This window comes from Rhinatrema bivittatum, unplaced genomic scaffold (genome assembly GCF_901001135.1).
Source record: "Rhinatrema bivittatum unplaced genomic scaffold, aRhiBiv1.1, whole genome shotgun sequence".
In the NCBI taxonomy this organism is placed as follows: domain Eukaryota; kingdom Metazoa; phylum Chordata; class Amphibia; order Gymnophiona; family Rhinatrematidae; genus Rhinatrema; species Rhinatrema bivittatum.
Window position 1 is genome coordinate 116923 of NW_021820801.1, and position 25382 is coordinate 142304.

At 46.1% G+C, this 25382-nt stretch overlaps 1 protein-coding gene across 1 annotated transcript in view; it reads right to left on the minus strand.

The window, feature by feature from the left end:
* The window catches only part of LOC115082146 (complement C3-like), a gene marked incomplete at its 5' end in the record, with an annotated part of 68872 nt that overhangs the window by 37039 nt on the left and 6451 nt on the right, over positions 1-25382 (minus strand). The window contains 14 exon segments of the mRNA XM_029586405.1: positions 566-778; positions 1037-1176; positions 2455-2540; positions 4803-4956; positions 6282-6473; positions 11532-11600; positions 13036-13165; positions 14073-14234; positions 14330-14533; positions 14725-14937; positions 16392-16541; positions 20158-20273; positions 22022-22142; positions 24595-24697. Coding sequence (XP_029442265.1) covers positions 566-778; positions 1037-1176; positions 2455-2540; positions 4803-4956; positions 6282-6473; positions 11532-11600; positions 13036-13165; positions 14073-14234; positions 14330-14533; positions 14725-14937; positions 16392-16541; positions 20158-20273; positions 22022-22142; positions 24595-24697 — 2053 coding nt within the window.

Genomic DNA, 25382 nt, shown 5'->3' on the forward strand with positions numbered 1-25382 from the left:
ACAGGAGATCAAACTGAGAATTCAGGATAATATTCTGGGCAGAATTTAGAAGAGAATTTTTACATTTGTTTGCAGTGAACTGAAATATAGAACAGAGTTAGTAGATTTCTGTTTTCCCGTATTAATAAATTCTTCTTTTACCATATGCCATGTGTTTGTTTCCTGTGTTTCATATTATGAATGTTTTACAATATAAATCACTCTGGGTTATAGCAGAGGGTGGTATATAAATATTAATAAAGATAAAAATAAGAATCTAAAAGTGTTATATAAATGTCTATGGACTGATGTTGCATACATTACTTGCAATAGTAATATTGTGTGTTTATTTTATATAGTTTTTACTTTCTGCTCTAGTCTATACACTTGCCCATTCTAAATTGCACAGTTCAAGGTGGAGTTAGGTGGGAGTTTACAAACGTACAAATTGTGTGCATGCTGACTCTCTCAGCCCATGTAAAGAAGTGAATCTGTGTGGTCTCAAAAGCTGTTACTGGTCCTCTGGAAGGTCTCACAACCTACTTTCAACGTCTATTGGTTTTCAGTCTCCCAGCTGTCCACTTACCACAACCCTGAGCTTCTTTCTCACACCATCAGCTGTGAGTGAACCATAAACAGATGCTTTCACTTCAATTTCAAGCTCTCCTAATGTCAGAGGAATGATCACATAGGAGACGGCATGGGAAGATCCAGATTTAATCATAAACTCTTGCTGAAATGAACTTTCACGGCTGGAGGCGCTGCAAATGTTCTCGTTGTACATCAGTTCCACACGGATCTGAGACGGACAAGGAGAAAGGAGGCTGTTTAGAAATTGGTTTAGCATCCTTCATGCATCACTATTAAGTATTCGTTTTTTAATTATTTCCTGGTGATAAATTATGCTTGGATTGCAACAGACGTTTCTCAGTTCCCCAATTAAAATTCTTCCACTTCTGAGCAGCTCAGAGAAAACGACTTCTGAACAGCCAAGCAGAATCTTTCTCATTAAATCTTTCATTGAGAGAGGGGGAGATGGTGTCCGTACGAAACATACTTTGATATCGTTTTCCGCATAGTTGTAGCACACGGCTCGGATCTCCACTTGTTCATTCCGCACAACGGAGTAAGGGAGTTGGAGGTCAATGAAGAAATTCTTCATGACGGTGATTTCGTAGGGATCGGCCACACAGATACCTGCCCAGGTAAAGGAAAAGGGCCAGAATTAAAGGCACTGTTTGTTAACTTCAAGCCAAGGTAAACAAGCCCTGGGTGTGCTTTCATATTTAATAGGCAACTGAAAACATAGTTTAAAAATCAGGCCATGAAAATGAGATCACAAATAGCTCAGGGAATGCCCTACGCAGGGAAGGGTAACTTCATAACTGTGCAGTGCATAAAGTTTGTGTGCACCATTCAACATGCAGACTTTACCCTGAATTTTCTAAGAGAATGTATGCGCATACATTATAAAATCACAAAGCATGCACTTAAGCTCTGCTTGCTGGAAGGCCTGTCACCAGTGTGTGTAAAAGGATGCACAAAACCGGGATACACACAGAGAGCCCCGAATGATTATATTCCAGCTGAAATCAGACCCTGAGAGGGTAATTTTATAACTGTGCATGTTGCTGCATTACAAATGCACGTGCATACTTCTGGGGTAGAAACATGGCGCTCGTTTCCCGGCACACAGTCTATAAAACTCTAACATTTACTTATTTTACTTAGGATGAGGGCTGGAGAGAAGCCTCCTCTGAGGATGACACAGAGATCCCTGCTGGGTGAGGGCTGGAGAGAAGCCTCCTCTGAGGATGACTCAGAGATCCCTGCTGGGTGAGGGATGGAGAGAAGCCTCCTCTGAGGATGACTCAGAGATCCCTGCTGGGTGAGGGATGGAGAGAAGCCTCCTCTGAGGATGACTCAGAGATCCCTGCTGGGTGAGGGCTGGAGGGAAGCCTCCTCTGAGGATGAATCAGAGATCCCTGCTGAGTGAGGGCTGGAGAGGAGCCTCCTCTGAGGATGACACAGAGATCCCTGCTGGGTGAGGGCTGGAGAGAAGCCTCCTCTGAGGATGACTCAGAGATCCCTGCTGGGTGAGGGCTTGAGAGAAGCCTCCTCTGAGGATGACTCAGAGATCCCTGCTGGGTGAGGGCTGGAGAGAAGCCTCCTCTGAGGATGACACAGAGATCCCTGCTGGGTGAGGGATGGAGAGAAGCCTCCTCTGAGGATGACTCAGAGATCCCTGCTGGGTGAGGGCTGGAGAGAAGCCTCCTCTTAGGATGACACAGAGATCCCTGCTGGGTGAGGGCTGGAGAGAAGCCTCCTCTGAGGATGACTCAGAGATCCCTGCTGGGTGAGGGCTGGAGAGGAGTCTCTTCCAAGGATTGTTATTCTTTCAGGCTATGAACTAATGGATCATGTCCTCACACAATGCAGATGGAAAGAGACCATCTCTTCTCTTCTGAGCCTCACCTTTGCTGTCTCTGAGACTCACTGCCTGTACTTCCCACGTGGTAATGGAGTCTTGCAAGAAAACCTGCAGAGATTTGGATGAAAGCCTAGAAAGAAAAGATAAAATTGTGTATTGCACTCTTTTATCCCAGGAGCTGTGTGAAATACTGGACTGTGGTAATAGAAAGTTGAAACATAGAAATATGATGGCAGAGAAAGCAACCTAAGACCTGTCTATTAGTCTGTCCATCTGTACAATCCCTGCCATTCCCGCAGAAATCCCCATGCTTTCACTAATTCAGAGACGGCTCGCTGTGAGGCCGTCCTATGCATCCACCACACTCTCTGTAAGAAATAGATTCAGGAATAATCTAAGAAAATATCTCCTCGTTTAACCTCATCCCATGAACCCTCCTTCCAGAACCTCCTTTCCATTGATAGAGGCTCAGCTCCTGTGCATGCAAACCTCTGAGATATCTGAATGTCTCTATCCTATCTCCCCTCTCCTCCAGGGTGCATCATGTTTAGATCTTTAACTCTATCCCCATGTGCTTTAGGATGAAGACCACTGACCATGTTAGCAGCCTCCTTTCCATTGATAGAGGCTCAGCTCCTGTGCATGCAAACCTCTGAGATATCTGAATGTCTCTCTCCTATCTCCCCTCTCCTCCAGGGTGCATCATGTTTAGATCTCTAACTCTCTCCCCATGTGCTTTAGGATGAAGACCACTGACCATGTTAGCAGCCTCCTTTCCATTGATAGAGGCTCAGCTCCTGTGCATGCAAACCTCTGAGATATCTGAATGTCTCTCTCCTATCTCCCCTCTCCTCCAGGGTGCATCATGTTTAGATCTCTAACTCTCTCCCCATGTGCTTTAGGATGAAGACCACTGACCATGTTAGCAGCCTCCTTTCCATTGATAGAGGCTCAGCTCCTGTGCATGGAAACCTCTGAGATATCTGAATGTCTCTATCCTATCTCCCCTCTCCTCCAGGGTGCATCATGTTTAGATCTCTAACTCTCTCCCCATGTGCTTTAGGATGAAGACCACTGACCATGTTAGCAGCCTCCTTTCCATTGATAGAGGCTCAGCTCCTGTGCATGGAAACCTCTGAGATATCTGAATGTCTCTATCCTATCTCCCCTCTCCTCCAGGGTGCATCATGTTTAGATCTTTAACTCTTTCCCCATGTGCTTTAGGATGAAGACCACTGACCATGTTAGCAGCCTCCTTTCCATTGATAGAGGCTCAGCTCCTGTGCATGGAAACCTCTGAGATATCTGAATGTCTCTCTCCTATCTCCCCTCTCCTCCAGGGTGCATCATGTTTAGATCTTTAACTCTTTCCCCATGTGCTTTAGGATGAAGACCACTGACCATGTTAGCACCCTCCCTCTGGAGCGACTCCATCCTGTTTCTATCCTTCTGAAGGTGGGGTCTCCAGAATTGTACTCAGTATTCCCAGTGAGGTCTCACCAGGGACCTATACAGGGGCAGCATCACCTCCCTTTTTCTGCTGACCCTTCCTCTCCCTATGCACCCAAGCAGCTTTCTGGCTTTCACCCATCGCTTTATCCACCTGCTTGGCCTCCAATCACCCCCAGATCCTGCTCTTCTTTCATGCTTAGCATTGCACCACTAATATTATACTTTTCCCTTGGGTTTTTGCAGCCCAGATTCTGCTTCCAGACACAAAACCATTCCTTAAGCTTCGCTACATCCCTCCTCATATTTTCTTGGCTGTCTAACCTATTGCACATTTTGGTATCATCTGCAAAAAGCAAACCTTTCCAGATAATCCTTCCACAATGCTACTTATGAAAATATTGTAAAGAAAGCTTCCAAGGACTGGTCCTTGCCGCTCGTAACCTTCTCCTCGCATGAACTCCATTTACCATCCCTTTGTCACCTCCCACTCAGCCAGTTTCTAACCCACTCTATCAATTTAGGGCTCTTACCAAGGGCGCTCAGCTTATTTATAAGTAACAATGGCCTTTCTGAAATCCAAGTATTGTAAATCTAGCGCTCTCCCCTGATCCAACTCTCTGGTCGCCCAATCAAAGAAATGGATCAGATTCGTCTGAGAAGATTTACCTCTGGTAAAACCCTCGCTGCCTCGGATCTTGCAATCCATTGGGTTCCAGAAACTGCACTCTCCTCTGTTTTAGCAGACTTAACGCTGGCTTTATATGGGGCCGTCAGAGATTCTTACTACGTTATGGTGCTTAATAGATTTTTTATAGTATTTTGTGGTAAGAATGGCTGTGTTTGTAACTTGTGGTGTCCATAGAACATTTCCTGTACTTTCATGAAGTTTTTAACCCCAATCTCTTTCAATGCAAAAATGTCAGATCTTATTTAGACTCACCCGTCTCGATCCGCTTCTGATGGCAGAGTCTCTATTTGCCAAAGCCAACTCTCTGCAAACTGGCTTCTGGATACGATGTGTTCATCAGCCAGGTACTCACTATCCGTGGGTGGAGGAGGAGGAGGTACAGATACAGCCTTAGACATGAACTGCACTTTTAAGAAAGCAACCCAGACAAAGCGAGGGGTCAGGAGGAACATAAGACATAAGAACATAAGAACATACCATACTGGGTCAGACCAAGGGTCCATCAAGCCCAGCATCCTGTTTCCAACAGTGGCCAATCCAGGCCATAAGAACCTGGCAAGTACCCAAAAACTAAGTCCATTCCATGTAACCATTGCTAATGGCAGTGGCTATTCTCTAAGTGAACTTAATAGCAGGTAATGGACTTCTCCTCCAAGAACTTATCCAATCCTTTTTTAAACACAGCTATACTAACTGCACTAACCACATCCTCTGGCAACAAATTCCAGAGTTTAATTGTGCGTTGAGTGAAAAAGAACTTTCTCCGATTAGTTTTAAATGTGCTACTTGCTAACTTCATGGAGTGCTCCCTAGTCTTTCTATTATTCACATCTACCCGCTCTAGACCTCTCATGATCTTAAACACCTCTATCATATCCCCCTCAGTCATCTCTTCTCCAAGCTGAAAAGTCCTAACCTCTTTAGTCTTTCCTCATAGGGGAGCTGTTCCAGCCCCTTTACCATTTTGGTTGCCCTTCTCTGTACCTTCTCCATCACAATTATATCTTTTTTGAGATGCGGCGACCAGAATTGTACACAGTATTCAAGGTGCGGTCTCACCATGGAGTGATACAGAGGCATTATGACATTTTCCGTTTTATTCACCATTCCCTTCCTAATAATTCTCAACATTCTGTTTGCTTTTTTGACTGCCGCAGCTCACTGAGCCGACGATTTCAATGTGTTATCCACTATGACACCTAGATCTCTTTCTTGGGTTGTAGCACCTAATATGGAACCCAACATTGTGTAATTATAGCATAGGTTATTTTTCCCTATATGCATCACCTTGCACTTATCCACATTAAATTTCATCTGCCATTTGGATGCCCAATTTTCCAGTCTCACAAGGTCTTCCTGCAATTTATCACAATCTGCTTGTGATTTAACTACTCTGAACAATTTTGTGTCATCTGGAAATCTGATTATCTCACTCGTCGTATTTCTTTCCAGATCATTTATAAATATATTGAACAGTAAGGGTCCCAATACAGACCCCTGAGGCACTCCACTGTCCACTCCCTTCCACTGAGAAAATTGTCCATTTAATCCTACTCTCTGTTTCCTGTCAGTACTCAAGGTGCATGTGATTTAGCTACTCTGAATTACTTTTATGTCATCTGCAGATTTGGTCACCTCTGTGTTGTAGAAGGACTGGAACAGATGTGGATGAAGTCTCATTCCTACGGTGCTTGGGAAAGCCTCTTTTCTCTCTGTCTTTAAGATACTTACTCCGACGCACAAACGCAAACTTTTGTATCACTGGCTTCTCGAAGATATATCTGCAGCAGTCCAGAAATGCGTCTGAACAGTCCTTGCCATCCAGGATGTATCTTGCCCGCCTGTCACAGGAATAACCCATGGGATTCTCCTGCATCCCATCCTCACAGCATTTGCGCAGCCGCTGGTCCACATAAGCACGCGCTACGAGAAATATTGCCAGCAGAATACAAATAACTGTTCTCACTCTCCCGTTTCAAACATAGCCAGCACCGCATATCAAGGAACAGAACTGTGACAGGGCATGCAGACCCCACTCAGGTGACTTAATAAGGAAGCAGAAAAAAAGAGAGAGCCAGGGAGGTATAAGAGTAGTAAAATGAGCTGGTACCAGAATGGGGTTCTGGGCAGATCCAGATCCCAGCCAGGTGCCGGGATGCCGGAAGCAGGGGAACCTTGCACAGATGTGGAGCCTGCAGGATCCTTAGCTGCCAGTGCCTGAGTGGGGGGTCTCAGGGTGCTCAGAGACCTTTAATTCTGTAAATGAAGCTGTCCTGGCCGCAGTGTTACACCACAGGGAGGACCAGGCTGACTGCCTGGTGGGGGAGCACATTTCAGAACCAGATAATCAAAGGGAGATTTCAAACAGTGCAGAAACCTAAGACTTTCAAAGTTAAAATGATCAGACACTTTCAAACCCACAAAAAAAGGGCTCAACAGAGACCTGGGTTTCCTATCACATTATGAGCCATACAATGACGCTGTCTGACTCCTTCTGATCCCCCAACTCCCCTCCCTCACTCTCACCCCTTCCCCTCCATCCTACCCACCACTGGGAGTCCCTTTATAATTCCCTTATAGCAGCCTCACTACTTTACATTTCCTGGTAATGTCACCTTCTGATCCCTCACCCACTCTCCTCCCTCACTCTCACCCTTCCCCCCCACCCCTTCCCCTCCATCCTACCTACCACTGGGAGTCCCTTTATAATTCCCTTATGGCAGCCTCACTACTTTACATTTCCTGGTAATGTCACCTTCTGATCCCTCACCCACTCTCCTCCCTCACTCTCACCCCTTCCCCTCCATCCTACCTACCACTGGGAGTCCCTTTATAATTCCCTTATGGCAGCCTCACTACTTTACATTTCCTGGTAATGTCACCTTCTGATCCCCCACCCACTCTCCTCCCTCACTCTCACCCCTTCCCCTCCATCCTACCTACCACTGGGAGTCCCTTTATAATTCCCTTATGGCAGCCCTCACTACTTTACATTTCCTGGTAATGTCACCTTCTGATCCCCCACCCACTCTCCTCCCTCACTCTCACCCCTTCCCCTCCATCCTACCTACCACTGGGAGTCCCTTTATAATTCCCTTATGGCAGCCTCAGTACTTTACATTTCCTGGTAATGTCACCTTCTGATCCCCCACCCACTCTCCTCCCTCACTCTCACCCCTTCCCCTCCATCCTACCTACCACTGGGAGTCCCTTTATAATTCCCTTATGGCAGCCTCACTACTTTACATTTCCTGGTAATGTCACCTTCTGATCCCCCACCCACTCCCCTCCCTCACTCTCACCCCTTCCCCTCCATCCTACCTACCACTGGGAGTCCCTTTATAATTCCCTTATGGCAGCCTCACTACTTTACATTTCCTGGTAATGTCACCTTCTGATCCCCCTCCCACTCTCCTCCCTCACTCTCACCCTTCCCCCCCACCCCTTCCCCTCCATCCTACCTACCACTGGGAGTCCCTTTATAATTCCCTTATGGCAGCCTCATTACTTTACTTTTCCTGGTAATGTCACCTTCTGATCCCCCACCCACTCTCCTCCCTCACTCTCACCCCTTCCCCTCCATCCTACCTACCACTGGGAGTCCCTTTATAATTCCCTTATGGCAGCCTCATTACTTTACTTTTCCTGGTAATGTCACCTTCTGATCCCCCACCCACTCTCCTCCCTCACTCTCACCCTTCCCCCCACCCCTTCCCCTCCATCCTACCTACCACTGGGAGTCCCTTTATAATTCCCTTATGGCAGCCTCACTACTTTACATTTCCTGGTAATGTCACCTTCTGATCCCCCACCCACTCTCCTCCCTCACTCTCACCCTTCCCCCCACCCCTTCCCCTCCATCCTACCCACCACTGGGAGTCCCTTTATAATTCCCTTATGGCAGCCTCATTACTTTACTTTTCCTGGTAATGTCACCTTCGGATCCCCCACCCACTCTCCTCCCTCACTCTCACCCTTCCCCCCACCCCTTCCCCTCCATCCTACCCACCACTGGGAGTCCCTTTATAATTCCCTTATGGCAGCCTCATTACTTTACTTTTCCTGGTAATGTCACCTTCTGATCCCCCACCCACTCTCCTCCCTCACTCTCACCCCTTCCCCTCCATCCTACCTACCACTGGGAGTCCCTTTATAATTCCCTTATGGCAGCCTCACTACTTTACTTTTCCTGGTAATGTCACCTTCTGATCCCCCACCCACTCTCCTCCCTCACTCTCACCCCTTCCCCTCCATCCTACCTACCACTGGGAGTCCCTTTATAATTCCCTTATGGCAGCCTCACTACTTTACATTTCCTGGTAATGTCACCTTCTGATCCCCCACCCACTCTCCTCCCTCACTCTCACCCTTCCCCCCAACCCCTTCCCCTCCATCCTACCTACCACTGGGAGTCCCTTTATAATTCCCTTATGGCAGCCTCATTACTTACTTTTCCTGGTAATGTCACCTTCTGATCCCCCACCCACTCTCCTCCCTCACTCTCACCCCTTCCCCTCCATCCTACCTACCACTGGGAGTCCCTTTATAATTCCCTTATGGCAGCCTCAGTACTTTACATTTCCTGGTAATGTCACCTTCTGATCCCCCACCCACTCTCCTCCCTCACTCTCACCCCTTCCCCTCCATCCTACCTACCACTGGGAGTCCCTTTATAATTCCCTTATGGCAGCCTCACTACTTTACTTTTCCTGCTAATGTCACCTTCTGATCCCCCACCCACTCTCCTCCCTCACTCTCACACTTCCCCCCACCCCTTCCCCTCCATCCTACCTACCACTGGGAGTCCCTTTATAATTCCCTTATGGCAGCCTCACTACTTTACTTTTCCTGGTAATGTCACCTTCTGATCCCCCACCCACTCTCCTCCCTCACTCTCACCCCTTCCCCTCCATCCTACCCACCACTGGGAGTCCCTTTATAATTCCCTTATGGCAGCCTCACTACTTTACATTTCCTGGTAATGTCACCTTCTGATCCCCCACCCACTCTCCTCCCTCACTCTCACCCTTCCCCCCCACCCCTTCCCCTCCATCCTACCTACCACTGGGAGTCCCTTTATAATTCCCTTATGGCAGCCTCACTACTTTACATTTCCTGGTAATGTCACCTTCTGATCCCCCACCCACTCTCCTCCCTCACTCTCACCCTTCCCCCCCCCCCCTTCCCCTCCATCCTACCTACCACTGGGAGTCCCTTTATAATTCCCTTATGGCAGCCTCACTACTTTACATTTCCTGGTAATGTCACCTTCTGATCCCCCACCCACTCTCCTCCCTCACTCTCACCCTTCCCCCCCCCCCCTTCCCCTCCATCCTACCTACCACTGGGAGTCCCTTTATAATTCCCTTATGGCAGCCTCACTACTTTACTTTTCCTGGTAATGTCACCTTCTGATCCCCCACCCACTCTCCTCCCTCACTTTCACCCCTTCCCCTCCATCCTACCTACCACTGGGAGTCCCTTTATAATTCCCTTATGGCAGCCTCACTACTTTACATTTCCTGGTAATGTCACCTTCTGATCCCCCACCCACTCTCCTCCCTCACTCTCACCCTTCCCCCCACCCCTTCCCCTCCATCCTACCTACCACTGGGAGTCCCTTTATAATTCCCTTATGGCAGCCTCACTACTTTACATTTCCTGGTAATGTCACTTTCTGATCCCCCACCCACTCTCCTCCCTCACTCTCACCCTTCCCCCCACCCCTTCCCCTCCATCCTACCTACCACTGGGAGTCCCTTTATAATTCCCTTATGGCAGCCTCACTACTTTACATTTCCTGGTAATGTCACCTTCTGATCCCCCTCCCACTCCGCTCCCTCACTCTCAACCTTCCCCCCACCCCTTCCCCTCCATCCTACCTACCACTGGGAGTCCCTTTATAATTCCCTTATGGCAGCCTCATTACTTTACATTTCCTGGTAATGTCACCTTCTGATCCCCCACCCACTCTCCTCCCTCACTCTCACCCTTCCCCCCACCCCTTCCCCTCCATCCTACCTACCACTGGGAGTCCCTTTATAATTCCCTTATGGCAGCCTCACTACTTTACATTTCCTGGTAATGTCACCTTCTGATCCCCCTCCCACTCCGCTCCCTCACTCTCAACCTTCCCCCCACCCCTTCCCCTCCATCCTACCTACCACTGGGAGTCCCTTTATAATTCCCTTATGGCAGCCTCACTACTTTACATTTCCTGGTAATGTCACCTTCTGATCCCCCACCCACTCTCCTCCCTCACTCTCACCCTTCCCCCCACCCCCTCCCCTCCATCCTACCTACCACTGGGAGTCCCTTTATAATTCCCTTATGGCAGCCTCACTACTTTACATTTCCTGGTAATGTCACCTTCTGATCCCCCACCCACTCTCCTCCCTCACTCTCACCCTTCCCCCCACCCCTTCCCCTCCATCCTACCTACCACTGGGAGTCCCTTTATAATTCCCTTATGGCAGCCTCACTACTTTACATTTCCTGGTAATGTCACCTTCTGATCCCCCACCCACTCTCCTCCCTCACTCTCACCCCTTCCCCTCCATCCTACCTACCACTGGGAGTCCCTTTATAATTCCCTTATGGCAGCCTCACTACTTTACATTTCCTGGTAATGTCACCTTCTGATCCCCCACCCACTCTCCTCCCTCACTCTCACCCCTTCCCCTCCATCCTACCTACCACTGGGAGTCCCTTTATAATTCCCTTATGGCAGCCTCACTACTTTACATTTCCTGGTAATGTCACCTTCTGATCCCCCACCCACTCTCCTCCCTCACTCTCACCCCTTCCCCTCCATCCTACCCACCACTGGGAGTCCCTTTATAATTCCCTTATGGTAATGATATCTTCTGCTCATCTGAATTCTGACCTGAGGAAGGCAGACCAGGACTCACCTATTCTTATGCAGGGCTGACGAGCAGAGTAAGAACTTCCCAGGAGAGCAGACAGAGGTACTGAACTCACCTTTCGTAGCTTTGTTCCCCGATATGATTAAGGAACGGCGGTTCCGTGAATTCTGGGGGCACTGCAACTCTGAACAGAAGAAATGTGAATGCAGACAAGGCCGTGCAAGGTCATCCTTTATCCATCATGGGCAAATGCTTGCCGCTCATCCCTCGTGTGGCTTGCAGGACGATCCCTTCTTTCAGCATTATTGCTGGACACTCATTCTGAAATGAAATCTCCGGGGATGGTTTTCCCCCCAGTGCCACTAGGAGACAGCTGGCTTCCTAGTCATGGGAATGGAGGTTAATGCATTACATGGGAGGCGGGAGTTGTGCTGCAAACTTTTTAAAATGTTTTTAACCTTGTTATATTTCATTACTCTTAATATTGTTTATAATCTGATTTTATGGCTTTGTAATCTGTCTGAGGTTTCCGTTATATTTTTACTGGCTGAAGGGCTTGACGAGGTGTACGATGCAGTGCAAGCTTCTGTTCGTCTCCATCCCTCCTGCACATCCTTTCCTGGTCCCAGGGCAGCTTCTGCTCTGCCTTCTCTGCCAGCTGCACCGCATCGGTCTCCCATCACCACCTCCAGGGCTCACTCTTCCTCATGCTGCTGTGTCCTGAATCTTGTGGGCAGTGTGGGAACTGCACACACACAGATGACGTGCCCATGTACATATTTATGTGATTAAACTTTCTTATTAACTGCTTCCCTGAGTCACCTGAGGCAGTTTATAGCAATAAACATGCATAATAACATAATAAAACATGATGACTCCTGTCAGTCCATGCAGAGGCAGGGGCAATACATGCAGAGCACATACTGCACCCACAGTGGCACCCACACAAAACTGCCTTTCATACACAGGGGAAGATGATTTTACAGCAATAAACATGCATAATAACATAATAAAACACACTGACTCCTGTCAGTCCATGCAGAGGCAGGGGCAATACATGCAGAGCACATACAATACGCACATACATCCTAGCCTTGCCATGCAGTGTGTGTATGCGCAGGATAGATTCAGGAGCAGATTGAAGCTTCGGGTGCAACAGAGGGAAAAGGTGCAAGTCAGCGGGCTTGCATAGCTATAAAAAACAGTGCTCCATTACCCCAAAGATGTACTTTCTCTTAACGCTATGAAGGGCCAGATTTACACAGAATAAAACTCTCACCCAGCTCTGCAGAACTTTCTCCAGCTCCCACATAAGATTTTGTACAAACGTTTGCCTCTGACAATATTTTCTGTGTTTCCCCCCCCCCCCCCCCTTCTGAAGTTTTTTTGGAATTTAAATCTTTGGGCAATACCTGGACTATTTCAAACCAGCGAAAGCAAGACTTGAAGTCCTTTTGCACGTTTACTGCCTGGCCCCTAGCGTGCGCCTCCTTATCCCAGCAGCTACGAGGCTGGGACGGGAGAGGGAAGCACGTCCTCTCAGAATATGATTTTCATTCCCCAGATCTACAATCTGAATGTTCTCCTGCGATTCCTGTATGTGCTGTAAGCTGCCTTACCTGATCGTGGGGGATTCCCAATTCCTGTGTCGGTCTGCAGTGCCAGGCCGGCATCTGTAAATACGCCCATGCTGTCCCTGCCGCTGCCAGCTGTGCAGCCAAGATCCTGCTTCTCCACCATGACCCAGATCTAGGAAGCAACGGTGGGAATTAAATAAAATATTCACTCACTCTTCCATGGCAGCAGATCCCTCAATAACATGGAGATACAGCTATCAGGACGCCTTTTCTGAAGATGCATAGAATATTTTTTTAAGACTGCAAGGTATTAGAGTATTTTAAATCCCAACATTAGGTGGGGGCCACCAGGGGACCTCAACAAGAGTAGTCTTCAGGCTGGCCAAGCTTCTCTGCTCTGTTCTCACCACACCCAGGTCTCTGTCCTACATCATCCAAGCCCTGCCATAGCCATCTTGTCGGTTCATGGAGTTACCTTTACTTCCTTGTCCTGGCCTCTGTCTTTCTCGCTACCTATCCTCAAGCCTTGCCTGTGGCCTTCAGGTCTTCTGCTCCTAGCTTATTGTTAGCCTTTGGATCTTCTGCTCCTAGCCTTTCCTTGTGGCCATCCGGCTTTCTCACTTTATGCTTTGGCTTACCTTGCTTTGTGGCCATCTGGCCTTCTCATTCATTGTCTTGCCCTGCCTTGTGGCCTATCTTGCCTTATTCTGTTGCCCAGGGGCCTACAAACCTCTGCCTAGCTCCCTTTGGGCTTCTTCATTCTGTGTTGCCTTGCTGCCTCTGTTCCATCTTGTTCCAGTCCTGTCCTGTCTCGGTCTCACCCTGTCCTAGTCTGATGTTGTTGCATCCTGTCTCTGTCCTTGTCCTGCAGTTGCTCCTAGACTCAGCCTTGGCCAACCCGTCTACAGCCTCACCATGTACTGCTGCCACACAGGAGTCCTACTAGCACCCAGCACCCAAAGGCCCAATCTGCCGAGAAGGGGGCTAGCCGGGCAGAAGACCATCCTATGTCCCAATCTGTCCTGTGTTAACCCCTCGAGTGATGTTCCCTGAACAGGGAGAGTGTAACAGGATCTCACCTTCTTCTGGGATAATTTATATCTCTTGTTCAGAACATAAATTGCCTTGTCCACAGCAACCAGTCCCACCGTCGCTCCAGGGTCACCCATCACTTTCAGAGTCAGTGGCCTGCCCGGTTCTTGGATTCTGTTATCCCTCTCAGTGGCTCCCGATACTTTGAGCTGTTGAAGGGAAGACGTAAGGGCTAATCAGCATTTGATTGATAAATCGGTAGACGATGCAACAACCAAGAGGAAGAGTTATTGAGATAACCTACCGTTCCCATGCAGGTGTCCTTGACATCCACCCAGACCGAGTCTGCCACAATCTCCTTCACGTCCCCGCTTGCCACGTAGTAATAAGCCACGACACGGAAAGATGGGATGAACTCCGGGGTTATTTGAAGAGACATGCTGACCAGGGTTTGTCCTCTTTGCCTGGGCTGTCGTCCAACTTGAGCTATCTTTCCCTTATTCAGAATCTAATGGGAAAACATGACGCACACACCACTTAGAGCTCTCGCAGGGGGGACGGGCAGAGGGAAAGGAGACTTTGACTGGGTCCCTGAGTGCTGCCTCCATGTACCTGACTGCGCACAGATCCCACCTTGCTGCTTTACGACGGGTGCTGAGTGATCTCCCCTCCGTTACGCACCACGAATCGAGGTCTTACCAGGTAGGTGAAGTGCTGGATCTCGTTCTGAACGTTGAGGTCATCATTTCTCAGCATGAAGTTCACAGACAGGACGTCCCCAGCTCTGAGCTCTGTGGCGTGCACCCCGATATTCAGATAATTCTTGGATGCTTCCCGTGCTCCGTAAGCTTCTGCTTCCATGGACACAGAGGCCTGACGAACTTCTGGAAGGCCCGAGGCTGCGGTTTTAACCTGTACCATTAAAAAGCCAAGCCTTAGGTGGTGGAGAATGGGGGCCCCCCAAGCCAGAAGGGCTGTGGGTCTGGGCTGACAGCATCCCAGATAACAGCAAAGGAAGGCCCAAGGAGCCTGGTCCTGGCTGAGCCTGGAGCCCAGAGGAGGAGGAGAAAACCTGGCCGCTGAGGCGTTACTGGTCATTTCCAGCCAGAAGAGGACTGTGTCTCATCCTGTACTTGTAGCAGGCTGAGCTGAGGAAAAAAACGTTTTTCTCATGAAGAGTCTGCTTTCTCCCTGCCCATATAAGAAGGGAATCTCCCCCAGAAAGGGCCTTGCTGACACACAGGCTAATTTTAAAACGAGCTTGCGTGCGCTCATGCACACAAGTATCGGTGTGCGAGCGGAGATGGGCTGCAGTGTTAAATCGTGCGCACACTTATTCATTTTATTTATTTAGAAATGTCTGTATACTGTGGGGATGAATCCCACTTGTGTGCCTGTGTTTTAAATTACACCTCACACACCTATGCCCGCTCTTAAGAGATTGCTCGTGAAAACGTACACCACGTGTCTTCCCTGGGACTTTCCTGCCTTTTACGTGCGTGTGTAGGAGGATTTTAAAACTCGCTCGTGCAAGGGACAAGCCAGTTAGTCCACCAGCTTGCCCAGGTAACATCGAGGTATTCCAGAGCGCTCTGGTTCTTCATCCTGCACGCCCCTCACTTGACCCAGACCCCCTCGTCCTGTCCTGTAAACCCTAAAACCCGAGAGCTACGGACTTGCTCCTCCTCTGGAGCAGCAGTAAAGTTACGCGGATAACGAGTCAAGGCGCGCCGCGGTCTCTGGTTTTAAAATATAGAGTTATGCACATAACTGTTGGCCCCGCCCTGGAATGAATCTCTTATTTACTCCCTCGGATAATAGAAGGACCAGGGGGCACTCCATGAAGTTAGCAAGTAGCTCATTTAAGACTAATCGGAGAAAATTCTTTTTTACTCAGCGCACAATAAAGCTCTGGAATTCATTGCCAGAGGATGTGCTTACAGGAGTTAGTGTAACTGCGTTTAAAAAAAGGTTTGGATAACTTCCTAGAGGATAAATCCATAAACTGTTATGATGGTAATTAATAAGCAATAGTAGTTTGTGATCTATCTAATGTTTGGGGACTTGCCAGGTACTTGTAGCCTGGACTGGTCACTATTGGAAACAGGATGCTTGGGCTTGATAAACCCTCAGTCTGACCCAGTATGGCATTTCTTATGTTCTAACCTATTCAAGTCCTTTCATGAGCAGGAAAAGTGGTGACTAGGAAATTAGACAGCTGTACAAAGCTTCCTGTAGCCTGCACTTTCTGAATCAAGTGAGCTCTGTGACAGGAACATTCAACAAACCCCATGTAACATATTTCTCATGCTAGCTACAGGGCACTTTCAGAGGTCCCTGCATGTCTGCCATTCTCCAGCACTTACTGAAATTCTCAGTGGGGATGAATCAGCTGGTGTGTTGATAACCATTTGAACTGTTCCCTCTGCTCCTGTCACCCCAGAGGCTCCTCCTGGACTGATGGTTTGTACAGGGACACCACTGGCTGGTGAACCATCGGGGTTCAACACAGACACCTGAAAATCAAAAGGAAGAAAACTTTTCCATTTCACCCAATCTATTTTATGGGTTTTGCTCAAAGAATATCGTTTTTGCTCAAAGAATATCGTTGTATGCCTATCGATTTTGTACTTTGACTCGGCTATTTATGTACTTATCTTTTGTATATAGTTTTGGTGATATGTATATAGTGATTTTGCTGTTCTCAATTTTATGTAAGGGCCCTGCCCAAAAGTTAACCTGTTTGCAATGTTATATGTAAGGGTTCTGCCCAATGGTTCCTGTTTAACTGTAAACCGATACGATGTGTGAACGGTTATCGGTATAAAAAAGACATTAAATAAATAAATAAATAAATAACCAAGGCAAAACTATTTACTGCTGTACAGTTCTTACTCCAATACTACAGATGTGCTCAGCTCTGGATAAGAGCCTCTGAGTATCCTATATCTTATTCCCATATTACAGTTGTGCTCAGCTCTGGATAAAAGCCTCTGAGTATCCTATATCTTATTCCCATACTACAGTTGTGCTCAGCTCTGGATAAGAGCCTCTGAGTATCCTATATCTTATTCCCATATTACAGTTGTGCTCAGCTCTGGATAAGAGCCTCTGGGTATCTTATATCTTATTCCCATACTACAGATGTGCTCAGCTCTGGATAAGAGCCTCTGAGTATCCTATATCTTATTCCCATACTACAGTTGTGCTCAGCTCTGGATAAGAGCCTCTGAGTATCCTATATCTTATTCCCATACTACAGTTGTGCTCAGCTCTGGATAAGAGCCTCTGGGTATCTTATATCTTATTCCCATACTACAGTTGTGCTCAGCTCTGGATAAGAGCCTCTGAGTATCCTATATCTTATTCCCATACTACAGACGTGCTCAGCTCTGGATAAGAGCCTCTGGGTATCTTATATCTTATTCCCATACTACAGATGTGCTCAGCTCTGGATAAGAGCCTCTGAGTATCCTATATCTTATTCCCATACTACAGTTGTGCTCAGCTCTGGATAAGAGCCTCTGAGTATCCTATATCTTATTCCCATACTACAGTTGTGCTCAGCTCTGGATAAGAGCCTCTGGGTATCTTATATCTTATTCCCATACTACAGTTGTGCTCAGCTCTGGATAAGAGCCTCTGAGTATCCTATATCTTATTCCCATACTACAGTTGTGCTCAGCTCTGGATAAGAGCCTCTGGGTATCTTATATCTTATTCCCATACTACAGTTGTGCTCAGCTCTGGATAAGAGCCTCTGGGTATCTTATATCTTATTCCCATATTACAGTTGTGCTCAGCTCTGGATAAGAGCCTCTGAGTAATGAGTATCCTATATCTTATTCCCATATTACAGTTGTGCTCAGCTCTGGATAAGAGCCTCTGAGTATGCTATATCTTATTCCCATACTACAGTTGTGCTCAGCTCTGGATAAGAGCCTCTGAGTATGCTATATCTTATTCCCATACTACAGTTGTGCTCAGCTCTGGATAAGAGCCTCTGAGTATCCTATATCTTATTCCCATACTACAGTTGTGCTCAGCTCTGGATAAGAGCCTCTGAGTATCCTATATCTTATTCCCATACTACAGTTGTGCTCAGCTCTGGATAAGAGCCTCTGAGTATCCTATATCTTATTCCCATACTACAGTTGTGCTCAGCTCTGGATAAGAGCCTCTGAGTATCCTATATCTTATTCCCATACTACAGACACGCTCAGCTCTGGATAAGAGCCTCTGAGTATGCTATATCTTATTCCCATACTACAGACACGCTCAGCTCTGGATAAGAGCCTTTGAGTAACCTATATCTTACTCCCAATACTACAGACACGCTCAGCTCTGGATAAAAGCCTCTGAGTATCCTATATCTTATTCCCATACTACAGATGTGCTCAGCTCTGGATAAGAGCCTCTGAGTACCCTATATCTTATTCCCATACTACAGATGTGCTTAGCTCTGGATAAGAGCCTCTGAGTATCCTATATCTTATTCCCATATTACAGTTGTGCTCAGCTCTGGATATGAGCCTCTGAGTATCCTATATCTTATTCCCATACTACAGTCCCACTTAGCTCCGGATATGAGCCTCTGGGTATCTTATATCTTATTCCCATACTACAGATGTGCTCAGCTCTGGATATGAGCCTCTGAGTACCCTATATCTTATTTCCATACTACAGATGTGCTCAGCTCTGGATAAGAGCCTCTGAGTACCCTATATCTTATTTCCATACTACAGACGTGCTCAGCTCTGGATAAGAGCCTCTGAGTATCCTATATCTTACTCCCATACTACAGTCCCACTTAGCTCTGGATATGAGCCTCTGGGTATCCTATATCTTATTCCCATATTACAGATATGCTCAGCTCTGGATAAGAGCCTCTGAGTATCCTATATCTTACTCCCATACTACAGACGTGCTTAGCTCTGGATAAGAGCCTCTGAGTATCCTATATCTTACTCACACACTTCAGGTGCTCAGCTTGAGATAAGAGCCTCTGAGTATCCTATATCTTACTCCCATACTACAGTCCCACTTAGCTCTGGATATGAGCCTCTGGGTATCTTATATCTTATTCCCATACTACAGATGTGCTCAGCTCTGGATAAGAGCCTCTGAGTACCCTATATCTTATTCCCATACTACAGATATGCTCAGCTCTGGATAAGAGCCTCTGAGTATCCTATATCTTATTCCCATACTACAGACGTGCTTAGCTCTGGATAAGAGCCTCTGAGTATCCTATATCTTACTCCCATACTACAGACGTGCTTAGCTCTGGATAAGAGCCTCTGAGTATCCTATATCTTACTCGCACACTACAGGTGCTCACCTTGAGATAAGAGCCTCTGAGTATCCTATATCTTACTCCCATACTACAGACGTGCTTAGCTCTGGATAAGAGCCTCTGAGTATCCTATATCTTACTCCCATACTACAGTCCCACTTAGCTCTGGATATGAGCCTCTGGGTATCTTATATCTTATTCCCATACTACAGATGTGCTCAGCTCTGGATAAGAGCCTCTGAGTATCCTATATCTTATTCCCATACTACAGACGTGCTTAGCTCTGGATAAGAGCCTCTGAGTATCCTATATCTTACTCCCATACTACAGACATGCTTAGCTCTGGATAAGAGCCTCTGAGTATCCTATATCTTACTCCCATACTACAGACGTGCTTAGCTCTGGATAAGAGCCTCTGAGTATCCTATATCTTACTCCCATACTACAGACGTGCTTAGCTCTGGATAAGAGCCTCTGAGTATCCTATATCTTATTCCCATATTACAGTTGTGATCAGCTCTGGATAAGAGCCTCTGAGTATCCTATATCTTATTCCCATACTACAGACGTGCTTAGCTCTGGATAAGAGCCTCTGAGTATCCTATATCTTACTCACACACTACAGGTGCTCAGCTTGAGATAAGAGCCTCTGAGTATCCTATATCTTACTCCCATACTACAGACATGCTCAGCTCTGGATAAGAGCCTCTGAGTATCCTATATCTTACTCGCACACTACAGATGTGCTCAGCTCGGGATATGTTTTGAGTCTTTCCCTGTTGCATTTATGTGCATTAGCAGTAAAGTAGCAAATTTAATAATTAGAGAATAATTACCATAAAGACAAAACTCATTCCAGGCTTGAAATACTTTGGTGTATTTGTAAAGAAGATTTTAAATGGAGAATTAACAATTGGAATCCCTGTTTTCTCAGCTTCCACCATGTCATTTCCTGAAAAAGTTGAAGAGTGTGTCTTGAATACATAAACATGGGGAGAACAATTTCTTAGAGGGTTTGTGTTTATTTCTATCACATCATCTCTGCAATGTACAACCAATAACACAAATAACACCCACAAGTACCTACATTCTTAATAGCAGTGTAAAATGAGCAAATTAGCATGACAATGTAATAAATAAATAAATAGCATCTCATACTAAAACAAATGCATGAAAATAAAATAAAAGAACCATAGCACATTACTGAAAAGCAGAATCAAATAAACAAGCCTTGTATTTCTTCCTGAAAAGTACTGCAGGGGCTCACCAGCTCCCTGTTAAGGTCTATTCATTATGAAGACCAGGCAGATAAGGGAAAGCGCTGCCCCGTGAGGACTGCACCTGAGAGAGAGCGAGTTCATGCACCCGATGTATGGAAGGAGGACTGGACATCTCTGCAGAGGAGAAAACAAGGGGAATGGCATCTCCTCCACATCATCAGATATTGTGTCCTTCAGTTATAAAGCGTGGAAGGAACCAGCGGGGAGTGGTACTGGAAGACCAGCTCTCAAACTGCACCTTAGCTAGGAGGGAAGCTGCTTAGGGAATCCTTTGTTGACTCACAGGGGGAAATTCTGGGAAACTTGAGGCTAATGACTGCCTGGGAAGTGAAGATAGCGTAAACCCTCAGATTAACAGTGAGCCCATGAGCTCCTGTCCACGGGTTACTTGAGGTAATCCAGGAGCTTGGAAGCTGGCAGGAAGGGTCCTACAAGAGAAAAGGCTCTTTCAGAAGTCACAACCAGCTGGAGAAGTAGGGATTTTGCACGTTTGAGAATTACCCAGAAGCCCAAATGGAGAATTTACGAGGTTGCATAGCAGGTCGCTGGCAAGTTTTTGTGAGCTTTGTTACGTTTGCTCTTTAGAATATTTTACGTTATGAATGCATTGCTTTGGACTATGTATATCATTCTGTCCATCGCTTAGTGCTAGGGATATGGGATTCACAAATTCACAAAAAAGATAAAGACAAAACTTGGCCTGCAGATACTTTATGACCTGTGTTTCCCTTTGAAATTTAGCTACTAGGTATGTACCAAGGCAGGCAAAAGAAGATTTTCTCCTAAACGTGTAGGCATTGCTTTCAAACTCTATTTCCTGTGGCTAAAATCCCACATAGGTGTATTCAGCCCATCCAATCAAGCAACCCCCGAATTTTACCTGCAGAGGTCCATTGTCACTCCAGAGTACATTGACCCGTATAAAGTCAGGAGGAGCTTAAAGAGAGACTGACAGATGCTGTCACTTCTCTACTCATTCACTAGCAGTGGACTCTCTGCTCATCCTGTCCATAGGCTGCTTGCTGCGCTCAAACCTATTTCACGTGGCTCTTTATTTATTTGGAAGTTTTTATATACCGACATACACTCTGAGCATCACATCGGTTGACATGAAACATGAACTTGGCATGGTAGCGCTTTACAGGGAACTGGTCATATAAAACAGGTAACTTATACAGATAACAGATGAGAACACTTAAACTTAGCTTAAAGGCGATTAACGTGAGCTTAAATTACAATATTTATAGTATTTACAGAGGGTATGTACGGGGGGGGGAGATAGGATTAAGGATAGGTTCAATAAAAGGGGGGGAAGGGGATGGGGAAAGGGGGGGTGAGGGCTAGAGGGGTTCAGGGGGGTGTTTAGCCAGTGTCAGTGTATGCCAGTTTAAACAGCCAGGTCTTAAGTTTCTGCTCTTACCTGTGTTTGTCAAAACAGTCACCGTAACATAGATAAAGTGACCCAGGAGCTGGTTAATGTCCGGGAATCTGCTCTGTATCATGTCTCTGGTTAGTATGGCACTTCCTTTCCCATCCTCTATCTGAAATTCATTAGACACACAGATCCTATGAGTAAATCATCCATCAAAGGGGCCAGTGCAATAAAACTTGCCCAGCCTAGTGCATAGGTTAACGAGCGGATGGACACATGTTTTGGATACGTTACGCTAGCCCCTGATGCAATAAGAGGATTAGCACATCCAAAACACATGCCCCAACGACTGCGTAGCCAATACCGCTCATCAAATGTAAAATCCATGTACACGAGGCTATTAGCTATTACCCCCTAGTACAGTAAATCACTGGGCACCCTACACACACTTTTTAATGTGGCAAATTTAACTCCAGCCCCAGAGATGGCATTAAGGCATTCCACAGTCAAGAGCTCATGAGAAATGCCAAAATCCTGTTCTGTCTGATACCTCCTTCAAAGTATGATACTTAGATCTACTGCTTGCAGTGTTCAAGATTAAAGGAAGAATGCAATGACCTGATCTAAAAAACAATTTAAAATTTCTGCATGCACAATATGCGTATTCCAGGTGTGTACATTGCAAGTGTATATTGGGTGAATATGTGTGTTCCAGGTGTGTACATTGCGAGTGTATATTGGGTGAATATGAGTGTTCCAGGTGTGTACATTGCGAGTGTATATTGAGTGAAATTGTGTGTTCCAGGTGTGTACATTGTGAGTGTAGATTGGGTGAATATGAGTGTTCCAGGTGTGTACATTGCGAGTGTATATTGGGTGAATATGCGTGTTCCAGATGTGTGCATTGTGAGTGTATATTGAGTGAAATTGCGTGTTCCAGGTGTAAACACTGTGAGTGTATATTGGGTGAATATGAGTGTTCCAGGTGTATACATTGCGAGTGTATATTGGGTGAATATGAGTGTTCCAGGTGTGTACATTGCGAGTGTATATTGGGTGAATATGCGTGTTCCAGGTGTATATACTGTGAGTGTATACTGGGTGAATATGCGTGTTCCAGGTGTAAACACTGTGAGTGTATATTGGGTGAATATGAGTGTTCCAGGTGTGTACATTGTGAGTGTATATTGGGTGAATATGAGTGTTCCAGGTGTGTACATTGTGAGTGTATATTGGGTGAATATGAGTGTTCCAGGTGTATACATTGTGAGTGTATATTGGGTGAATATGAGTGTTCCAGGTGTATACATTGTGAGTGTATATTGGGTGAATATGAGTGTTCCAGGTGTAAACACTGTGAGTGTATATTGAGTGAAATTGCGTGTTCCAGGTGTAAACACTGTGAGTGTATATTGGGTGAATATGAGTGTTCCAGGTGTATACATTGTGAGTGTATATTGGGTGAATATGAGTGTTCCAGGTGTGTACATTGTGAGTGTATATTGGGTGAATATGAGTGTTCCAGGTGTAAACACTGTGAGTGTATATTGAGTGAAATTGCGTGTTCCAGGTGTAAACACTGTGAGTGTATATTGAGTGAAATTGCGTGTTCCAGGTGTAAACACAGTGAGTGTATATTGGGTGAATATGAGTGTTCCAGGTGTATACATTGTGAGTGTATATTGGGTGAATATGAGTGTTCCAGGTGTATACATTGTGAGTGTATATTGGGTGAATATGAGTGTTCCAGGTGTAAACACTGTGAGTGTATATTGAGTGAAATTGCGTGTTCCAGGTGTAAACACTGTGAGTGTATATTGAGTGAAATTGCGTGTTCCAGGTGTAAACACTGTGAGTGTATATTGGGTGAATATGAGTGTTCCAGGTGTATACATTGTGAGTGTATATTGGGTGAATATGAGTGTTCCAGGTGTATACATTGTGAGTGTATATTGGGTGAATATGCGTGTTCCAGGTGTGTACATTGTGAGAGTATATTGAGTGAAATTGCGTGTTCCAGGTGTATATACTGTGAGGGTATACTGGGTGAATATGCGTGTTCCAGGTGTATACACTGTGAGTGTATACTGGGTGAATATGCGTGTTCCAGGTGTGTACATTGTGAGGGTATACTGGGTGAATATGCGTGTTCCAGGTGTGTACATTGTGAGAGTATATTGAGTGAAATTGCGTGTTCCAGGTGTATATACTGTGAGTGTATACTGGGTGAATATGCGTGTTCCAGGTGTATATACTGTGAGTGTATACTGGGTGAATATGCGTGTTCCAGGTGTGTACACTGAATATTGGGTGAAATTAGCGGGTGCTCATACTGCGTGCCCACTGCAATTGTGCGGATGACTCCTGGGGTGCCAGATGCATTTGAGCGCTAGGGACACACAAATCTTCCCTAGCGTGTCCTTTTTAACGCAGCGGCTCATTTAAATATTGCATCAGGCGTCCAGGAGACATGGCTGTGTGCACATTAAAAAAACGGTGCATCAGCCTGTCAGACTTGCCTTCCCTCAAGGCGGCTAAACACAGTTCTCCTTTCAGCTTCCCTTATTCCCTCAGGCCCCGGGGATCTATCAGTTATCGAGGAAGAAATACTCAAGACTCACCGATATTTTGTTCAGCGAGTTTGGGATGCTTCGTTTCTCATTTTCCACCATAATCCCAAACAAGACGAAGGCACTGCCCTGAACCGGTTTTCCATATAAGAATCTAGCGGGAAGAAAGCAGAAAATCAGCTTTAATCGTCAGCATCTCTGTAAGTCACCAGACAGAACTTTTACTTCTGGGCTAAGGTTGGAAGTCAGAGGTAACAAACACATCTAACATAGATGGAGAAGGTAAGATAGTTACACGCAGTGATTAATGTATACCATGGACTGGCATACATTTATATATCTAGCGGGAAGAAAGCAGAAAATCAGCTTTAATCGTCAGCGTCTCTGTAACTCACCAGACAGAACTTTTACTTCTGGGCTAAGGTTGGAAGTCAGAGGTAACAAACACATCTAACATAGATGGAGAAGGTAAGATAGTTACACGCAGTGATTAATGTATACCATGGACTGGCATACATTTATATATCTAGCGGGAAGAAAGCAGGGAATCAGCTTTAATCGTCAGCGACTCTGTAACTCACCAGACAGAACTTTTACTTCTGGGCTAAGGTTGGAAGTCAGAGGTAACAAACACATCTAACATAGATGGAGAAGGTAAGATAGTTACACGCAGTGATTAATGTATACCATGGACTGGCATACATTTATATATCTAGCGGGAAGAAAGCAGAAAATCAGCTTTAATCGTCAGCGACTCTGTAACTCACCAGACAGAACTTTTACTTCTGGGCTAAGGTTGGAAGTCAGAGGTAACAAACACATCTAACATAGATGGAGAA